Source organism: Capsaspora owczarzaki (assembly GCF_000151315.2).
Source record: "Capsaspora owczarzaki ATCC 30864 unplaced genomic scaffold supercont2.2, whole genome shotgun sequence".
Classification (NCBI taxonomy): domain Eukaryota; class Filasterea; order Ministeriida; family Capsasporidae; genus Capsaspora; species Capsaspora owczarzaki.
The window spans coordinates 1453720-1462533 of NW_011887293.1; the positions used below are offsets into that span (position 1 = coordinate 1453720).

At 51.5% G+C, this 8814-nt stretch overlaps 4 protein-coding genes across 4 annotated transcripts; 1 reads left to right on the forward strand and 3 right to left on the reverse strand.

Annotated features, from left to right (window-relative positions):
- Positions 1-75: 75 nt before the first annotated feature.
- CAOG_08532 (hypothetical protein) lies at positions 76-453 on the reverse strand (the record flags this gene model as incomplete). Its single annotated transcript, XM_011271811.1, has 2 exons — positions 76-250; positions 443-453. The coding sequence occupies 2 exons, from the start codon at positions 451-453 to the stop codon at positions 76-78; spliced, it is 186 nt and encodes a 61-aa protein (XP_011270113.1).
- Positions 454-1477: 1024 nt separating this feature from the next.
- On the forward strand, positions 1478-3559 carry CAOG_01636 (hypothetical protein). The gene has a single exon (XM_004364447.2). It carries the CDS (start codon positions 1596-1598, stop codon positions 3099-3101), a length of 1506 nt encoding a protein of 501 aa, XP_004364504.1. The 5' UTR covers positions 1478-1595; the 3' UTR covers positions 3102-3559.
- A 62-nt stretch (positions 3560-3621) lies between these two features.
- CAOG_01637 (hypothetical protein) lies at positions 3622-5892 on the reverse strand (the record flags this gene model as incomplete). Its single annotated transcript, XM_004364448.2, has 2 exons — positions 5844-5892; positions 3622-5386 (listed from the first exon to the last, which is right to left on the reverse strand). The coding sequence occupies exon 2, from the start codon at positions 5377-5379 to the stop codon at positions 3622-3624; it is 1758 nt and encodes a 585-aa protein (XP_004364505.1). The 5' UTR covers positions 5380-5386; positions 5844-5892.
- Positions 5893-6676: 784 nt separating this feature from the next.
- CAOG_01638 (MAP kinase kinase) lies at positions 6677-8487 on the reverse strand (the record flags this gene model as incomplete). The annotated part of the gene is made up of 4 exons (XM_004364449.1): positions 6677-6907; positions 7364-7441; positions 7536-7682; positions 7837-8487. The coding sequence occupies 4 exons, from the start codon at positions 8485-8487 to the stop codon at positions 6677-6679; spliced, it is 1107 nt and encodes a 368-aa protein (XP_004364506.1).
- Positions 8488-8814: the final 327 nt, after the last annotated feature.

Sequence of the window (8814 nt, forward strand, 5' to 3'; positions counted from 1 at the left end):
TGAATGTTTGTTGCTGTCAAAATAGTAATAATAATAAATCTCAGAATTGAGGTTGAAGCGAGGTTGCTGATGATGCTATGGGCTGCTGCTGCTGCTGCTGCTGCTGCTGCTGCTGGAATGGGATGCTTGCTGCTTCGCCAGGCGGTTGTGCCACAGGTTGTAGAGCTCCCACATTGTGTACAGGATCCACATCAAGACCAGCGTCGCTACCACCTGCTGCTTGCGAGCGCACGCCTGCTGTTGTTGTTGGCTGCGACACGCAACACAAACGCGTCAGCAACGAGCAGCGTGAGTGCACGCTCATCACAACACTGCTGACCCGGAGATCTCTCTTGTCACTCTCCTATTGTCGTTGTGTAGGCTCGAGCGTGTGTGTTTTTTTGTTGGAAGCAGTGTTCCTCGAGTCTGAGCGTCAATTTTTGGCAGAGAGTTTCATCCTTACAGGTTTGCCATTTGCACCGAAAACGAAACAAAGACTGAGCGGTCGCCTTTGGAAACTCGCCCCACGAACCACTCACGATGTATGTTCCAGTTTTTTGGTAGCGATGAAAGCTGCGATGCATTCATTGGGGCACAAGGCGCGAGGTGAAGCCATTGTGAATCTTTGTGTTCGTTGATGCACTCACCGAAACCAACAACTCGCATGCGGCTAGCGACGTTGATGAAATAAGCCGCAAAAATGCAATGGCGATTCATTCGAGTGAACGGAACACAAAGACACAACACACAACCCAACAACAGAAAGCGAAAGGCAACAACGACAAAAAAAAACAAAAACAAAAAAAAAAAAAGCGCGCGAAGATAAAGTTTGGCGCCCTTTTTTTTTTTTTTTTTTTTTTTTTTTTTTTTTTTTTGGTAGCTGTCAAACTACTCGGAGCGGCGTTCGTCGCTTGGCTTCGACATGTACTTGCGCTTGAAGCTCTGACGCAAGTGCAATACTGCATCAGGGCTTTTTATCTTGCGTTTGGGTGCTGCGAGGTGTCTTGGTGCAGCAGGCAATGCTTGGCGAGAGCTGGATGGGAATCGCGCGGATTGCTATGCCCCTTTTCTCTCTCATCGTTCCAGCTCATACTGGCGCTCATTCAAAAGACTTAGGATTTGCTTCTCTGTCCACATTGTGTTTTTTTTTTTTATTACAAAAAATCAAGTGATTTTTTTTTTCCTGTTTTTTATTTATTTTTTTGTTTTTTCGCACTGGTTTTTCATTGAATCCTGTTTTTTTTTTCCCGCTTTTTTTGATTTTCAAAATTCAATTTTTAAAAATTGATTTTTTTTTTTTTTCAATATTGAAAAATAAAAAATCGAATTTTTATTTTTATTTTTATTTTTTCAATGCAACTTTCAGTACCGAATTTTTATTTTCAACTCGAATTTTTTTGATAATTTTTTATATAATAATTTTTTATTATTTTATTCTAATTCATTTTTGTATTATTATTCCTTTTTTTTTTTTTGGCTTTTTTTTTTTCTTCCTTTATTTCAATTTTCGCGCCATTTTTCAATTTTTTCAATTTTTTTCCCTCTTTTTTTTTTTTTTTTGTTTCCCAACTTGTTTTCTTTCAACCATCAACCAAAAGTTGACATTCCCCGAAACGATGGCCAAGCGCGGAGCACCTTCATCATCATCCTCGAGCTCGAGTGCGCCTGCGGTCGCGAGCAACGCCGGCGTGATGGCTGCAATGCCGTTTGCGATGAACGCCGGCTACACCAACCTCAACGCGTACCAGGCTGCGATTCTGGCGCAGCAGCAGCAGCAGCTCCAGCACCAGCACCAGCAGCTCCACCAGCACCAGCAGGCGCAGCAGCAGGCGCAGCAGCAGGCGCAGCAGCAGCAGCAGCTCCAGCACCAGCATGCCGCCTCGCTGCAGGCCCACCAGGCTCACCAGGCTCACCACGCCCAGGCCCACCATCACCAGGCCCAGCTCCAGGCTCAGGCCGCCGCGCTCCAGGCTCAGGCCGGACAGCAGGTCAAGCGAGGCCGAGGCCGCCCGCGCAAGATCATTGATCCGAACGCGCCCAAGACCGCGGCGTCGACCAAGACCACCAAGGATGGGAAGCCTGCAAAGCCCAAGCCACCGCCGATCTATGGCCCGGACGGCGTCGAGATCAAGCGTGGACGAGGCAGGCCGCGCAAGGACGACTCGCAGAATGGAGCGTCGGCGCCGGTCGTCCACCTCAATCCGGACGGCACCAAGCGAGGCCGCGGGCGCCCGCACAAGGACGGATCGGCTGCTCAGCCGTCGTCAGCCGCGAGTGGATCCAGCAAGCCCGCTGCGGCCACGAGCGCCAAGGGTATGGCTGCGTTGGCTTCGTCCAGTGCCTCGGCTGCCGCCACCGCTGCCGCTCTGGCTGCCGCGGCTGCTGCCATCAACGGATCGGGCAAGGGCCCCGCCGCGCTGAACGCCAAGAAGGGCTCGGCTGCTGCTGCTGCCGCTGCGGCGGCTGCGGCTGCTGCGGTAGTTGCTGCCTCTGAGAAGAAGGGCCGCGGCCGCCCAAAGAAAAACCCGGGCGCCCTGACGGACAACGCCAAGGCCGCTCCCGCTGGCAAGGCTGCAAAGCTCTCGGCCGCTGATGCTGCGCTTGCCGCCGCTGCTGCCGCCAAGGCCGCCAAGCTTGCGCCCAAGTCCAAGGCCGCTGCTGCCGAAGCTTCGAAAGCGGCTGCTGCTGCTGCTGCCGCCGCCGCCGCTGCCCTTGCCTCCAAAAAGCCCGCCAAGCCTGCCTCGAAGGGCGCTGCTGGCTCTACCCAGGCTGCTGCTGCCGCCGCTGCTGCCCGTCCCAAGAAGGCTGCGTCGTCCAACATGTCTCCTGGTGAGCAGACGCTCATCCAGACGCTGCTGAAAAAGTCGGTCGACGAGCTCAAGGACTCGCTCCGCCACAACCATCAGTTGCTCACTGGCAGCAAGAGTGATCTTGCGGCGCGTGTTGCCGATGGCATGCTGCGTGGCGCACTGCCTAAATGCCCGAGCTGCAACCACGGTCAACTCCATCTCTCGTCGCAGGGATCCGTGTACTGCCGAGGGTATTTTGTCGAGGATACTGACTTCCACCGATGCGACTTTGTCGCAGATTCCGTTCCGCGCCTGCCCTGGCAAACCAAGTAGTCGGGTGTGACTGCCTCAAAAAAAAAAAACAAAAAAAAAAACGATTGTTCTGCTCCCGTCGGCTCGTCTTACTCCGGCCCCAATCCTTCTGTCGGGTGTTCGCTCTGGTGCTGAGCTGTTTCCGCCTTCTCTTCAGCTCGCCACTCTCGCTCTCGTATCACGTTTCTCTTCTTCCTTTCTTTTTTTTGCGTCTTTTTTTTTCCGCTTGTTGCTGGCTTTGAGCCCGTTCGTCGCTTGTTCTTGTGTTTTGAATTGTAACTCGAAGCTGATGTCTTGTGCTGTTATTGTCGGTTTGCTCGTGGATTGCTCCCTTGCGTTCGCGGATCAGCTCTCGCGCTCACATGGTGTTATCGCTCTTTCTCTTCATCCCTCTCCTTTCACATCCACTTTTTTTTGTCGTTGCTGCTTGCTGTTGTTATTGTTCTTCGTTGCATAAATGTCCGTGATGGGCGTTTCTACTTTTTTCCGTCTTCGCTTTATTTTTGTTTGGTTTTGGCTTCCAACACGCCAATAATGATGTTCATTCCAGTGTCAAGGAGGAGTTCGGAGGCATCATCGTCAGCGTTTCCGCACCACCAGCATTTAAAGCACTCGTGGTCAGTTGGGCTGGTACCGAAGAAGCAGGTTGCGTGTTTCGGCCGCGCTTGAAAAAGTAGCTCAGAATCCCGCCAACCACGTCGTCCACCGAGCTGTTTTCGGCTTTCAGAGGCCAACGACGAAAGCGATTGCTCAGCACGCTTTCCACGGCCGGTACCACCAATCGGCACAGCTGTACCGCGCTATCGCCGGCCGCGGCCGAGTGATCAAAGGCAAGCTTGAGCACCACGAGCACAGGAATGTTCAGAGCAGCAGGCACCGACTCTTGGGGCCGGTAAAATCTGAGAATGTGAGGAATCGTCACCAGTTTTGAATACGGCTGAAGCGCCGTCCAAAGAGCATCGATGTTTTCGAACGTCCAAAAATCGACATTGTCGAACGAAACAGCCGGGAAGTCAGTTTGAAGAAGGGCTGCAAAAACCAACCAAGGGTCGACTGGATTGTCTGAACTCTGGAGCTTCGCCAAGAACTTGTCAATAAGGTCGATGACAAGAATAGAGCGGCCAGGCTGAATATGAGAGCACAAGTCTTCGATGGTCATCGTCGAGTTCCAAATCGACACCAGCTGGTCAAACTCGAGTGGGGTTGGGTCGCTGAAGCGGTACGATTGCAAGAATTCAGGAGTCACAATTTTGGTAAAGTCTGCCACACTGGTGCTGCTTGCGCTGCTTGCGCCGGTCGGAGTCTTTTCAAAAAGCCTGATGAGGTCGCTCTCGTTTTCGCTTCTGGGATGACTGGCAGGCAACGAGGCGTCCAGAAGCGTGAATGTCGGATCGGTCACTGGGCTCAGATTGGTTGAAAATACAGAGTTCAGAAGGGTGGAGTTGGGATTGGGCACCGAACTCAGCACGTTGAAGAGAATGCTCGGGTTTGGGTCAGGGAACGTGAGGACAGGAAGCTCGAGTATGGTGCTCACGAGATGCGCAAATTTGGAGCGGCAAGATTCTTTTTGAACATCTTGGATGCTTGAGCTTTGGCAAAGCCAGCATTGCGGGGTGCCTTTTTCCACAATGGACTTATCCAACAAAAGTTTCTTCCGTCCTCGACTGTTCGTTTTGGGTAATTTCGAATCGGTTGTGGGGCTCGGCACACGGCTGGATGAGGTTGACGGACTCGAAAGGTTGGAAAGACGTGCGCTCTTCCTGGGGAACCCTGTCGAGCCTTGCGAGTCTTGAGAACTTTGCGAAATGCCACTCGACCAACTGGCTGCAGGGCTGGGCTCAAGGCTGGATGACGTTGACGGACTCGAAAAATTGGACAGACGTGCGGTCTCCGGAAATCCTGTCCAGCCTCGCCAGCCTGGAGAAGCGCTCGAATGCTCACGCGAACCAGTGGCTGCAGGGCTGGGCACAACACTGAATGACGCCGACCAACTCGAAAAATTGGAAAGACGTGCGTTTGTCCTCGGGAAGCATTGAGGTCCTTGAGGTCCTTGAGGGCCTTGAGGGTCTTGCGAGCCCGGCGAACCAGGCGAAAGCTCGTTTGCCCAAGTGGTCGCCAGCGTCGATGGGTTCCCAGAGTTGCAATAAAGGTACTGTGGTTCCAGAACATTTTGCGGCTCTTGTACGCTGGACCTCCAAGGGGTCAGGTCGCTGGGTGCTACAGGCTGTGCTGCCGCATGTCCGTCACCCGGCGGTTCGGTCTCCGCCGGAGGAGTTTGGCAGGCAAAGGATCGGTCCATGGTGAGCCTACACAAAATGACCATGCGTGAGTTGGTGAGCGCGACATCAATGGTGAGTGGTCCAAGAAGGTTGGTGCTTCATTTTTGGCTGTTGGAAAATGTTTCACTTTTTTTTTTTTTTTTTTGGTTTTTTCAAGCAGTCACTCTCTTTCTCGTCCTTTTAAAGCCATCTAACACTCGCTGGTGGGGAATGATTGGGCAAGTAGACATTGTAGCTCTGCACTTCCATGGGAGGGGTTTGCGCCCGTTCGTTGGTCAATATCGGCACGAAAAGGTGGGTTTGGTTTCTTCGCACAGCCAAACGAGCTTGCCCCACCCATCATCTCTCTTCCTCCCTCCCCTTCCATCCCCCAGCTAGAAAATAAAACAGGATACTTTTCTGTTGAAAATAAGGCATATGGTGCAACCGGAGTGTCGAAACCAGGGCAGGAAAAGAGTCGGAAGGAGACCAAAACACAGCTTACCAAGCAGTTTAGAGTTATCAACAAAAACAGCAAGCTGCAACCAACAAACAAAAACACTGACTGAGTTCATGAATCCGGAAAAGGACGTTGCTTTCGATAAGGTTGAAAAGGAGGCCCCCCCCCCCCCCAACCAAACTTGACAACTTGACCAGAATAAAATCAGCAAGAGCCGAGCGAAACAAGAAGGGGAAAAAATCAAAAATGTGCAAGTACAGCCAGAGGAACAACAAGTGGGAAACAATAGTGGGATTAAGGACAATCAAAGTGACACAGACACGCAGAGCAAAAACAAGCAACGAAAAAGGGGAGGGGAATTGCAGCTAACAAAACAACAACAACAACAACAACAACAACAACAACAACAACAACAACAACAACAACAACAACAACAACAACAACAACAACAACAACAACAACAACAACAACAACAAAAAACTGAATTGCCAGGTGCGCTTTGGTTCTTTAGACTTGAGTGCCTGGCGATTGTGGCAACCAGACCTCATCCTGTGCCTTGAATATTTCCCGAAGCCAAGCCGCGCAATCCACTTGTTTGGTGCGATACTCCTGGATGAATGGATGCTCCTGTGAAAGGTCGCAGCAGAAACAATGCAACATGCCACGTCAGTTGACAAACGTTCGATTTTCTAGTGCCCAACAAGCTCAAAAAAAGACCCAAAAACGACAAGGACCATACCAAAAGCTTTTTCAAGCCAGGTCGCAACTGAGGATTCTTGATCATGCTGCAAATGAAACGACCAGACACCCAACAAACCCATGAATCAAGCTGTGCGATCGACATGTACGAATCAAGCATACGTCAAAGCATCTCAGCCTTACCAATTGTCGATAAAATCTCGGAATTCGACAGAGAAACTGGGGTCCGACAGCTTTGGCGGTGGGCCGTTCACAATGTAACCAAGAAGCTCGAAAATGGCCATTGGAGTTGAGCGCTTGCCTTCCTCAGGAGGAATCGGGAAGCGGCCAAGGGCCATCTCGATTAGAGAGATACCAAGAGACCAAACGTCGGACTGCACAGAGTAGTTGTCGCCTTCAAGGCGTTCGGGCTATCAGGGAATGACCATTACAATCAAATGAGCAAATAAAAGGGACAGGTATTCACAACGATGATGGGTGAAAGTAAGGGCTCTTACCGCCATGTACGAACGTGTGCCGACGAAAGAATTGGCCATCGAGTTGATGAGCTCACCACTAACACCAAAGTCACAAATCTTGATATCTCCATTCATGTTCATAAGAATGTTCGAGGGTTTGACATCTGCAGTAGATGGCAGTCAAGTGAGTCAAGTCCGCAACGGTTGATCGAGGTGACATGGCGGCTCCACTCGATGGATGATCTTGTGTGCTTCGCGCAGATACAACAACCCTTCAAGGACCTGTTGTCAACGAGAGAGAAGTGAGGAACAGTCATGAGAAAGGAAGAGACCCCCCCCCCTCTCCAAAAAAAAACCTCCAAAGAATAAAAGAGCACGAGCCAGGGAAAAATTAATAGAGGCACGTACGGCAAAACCGATCTTTCCCAGAACCGGCTCCGGAATGCGGCCCGAAGCCTTATAAATATAGTCCAAAGAGCCAGCATCCTGACGAGACAAAGTCACACAAGCCCCAACCAGCGCACGTTAGTACGTTCGTCCAAAACAACCCGGAGCCAACGAGTCATCAAAGGGCCAGTACCATATACTCCAAGCAAATGTTAATTTCGTTGCCCGTCAAAAAGGCGCCGTAAAACCCGACAATGTAAGGGGATTTGCACTTGTGTAGAATTCGCAATTCCTGCAAAATTTGCATCCGCACAGTTGGTTTCATTTCAAGATGGATAATCTGAAGGAGGATGAGAAGCAAAGAAAGAGAGAGGAAATGGCAGAGAGACGCGAATGGAAGGGGAGGGAGGGAAGAAGAATGCATTGGTGAGTTGCTGAGTTACCCGGCATCCAAAATCGCAAAAAAAAAAAAAAAAAAAAAAACACAACCATACCTTTCGTGCCATCACCAACTTGGTCGGCCGATGCAGAACTTTGGTAACAACACCAGAACTACCGGAACCGAGATCGAGCAGCCGCTGAAAATCCGTCTCTTTCAGGTCAATGCCCTTCTCGGCGCTCAAGCGCAAAAACTCCTCCACATTGTTGGTCGTGCTCTCGATCGGCGGAGCACCCTCCTTGTAAATTTCCTCCTCTCCGGCATGACTGTTATAGTACTCTTTGGTGACGGTGAGTGGTGGTGGCTTTTTTGACTTTGTGGCCGCGGGCGCGCCGCCAGAAGGAACGCGCACGGCGGGCGCAAAAGCACCAGAGACAACTGGTCGACCAGCAGTGGAGGCGCCAAGTGTGGGCACGACTGGATGAGCGGCCTGCGTGACTGTTGGTGCCTGTTGTGACGACGACGAGGCCGGCACGACGGCAACGCTGCTAGCAGCCGATACCAATCCGAACGGATCATCCTCAGAAAGCGACGTGAGCGACGACGTGGATGATGACATGCCACCAGCGCCAGTGGCGGGAAGCGCGAGCGATGTCGCTTCCGGACGATTGCTGGAGGAAGCCGCAGCGTGAACAGGGGCGGCATGCGAGCTCGTTGTGGACCGATGCTCGGCGGCCTGAACCGTCCGCTCGTCCTGAGGATCCATGGATGGCGGTGGATGGAGTCCAGACGCCGCGGGCAACTGCAACGATGACGCTGCAGACGCTCCCGGTGGCAACGACGACGCAATCCGCAGACCGATCTTGTTTCTGACCTTTGCTGGCGAGTCCATGTTTTTGTCGGAAACTGCTCGTCAACGTCTGACTGCTTTGTGGTAGTTCGTATGGTTTTTTTTTGTTTCGCCTAGAAACCCTCTCCTTTGCGTGATTTTGACGGGTGAAGTGACCGAGCCGGGGGATGGGATTCAGATTGAGCACCAGATTGGATTTGCAGCTGTCCTCGATCCAGGGATCTCTGTGATGATTCATTGCAA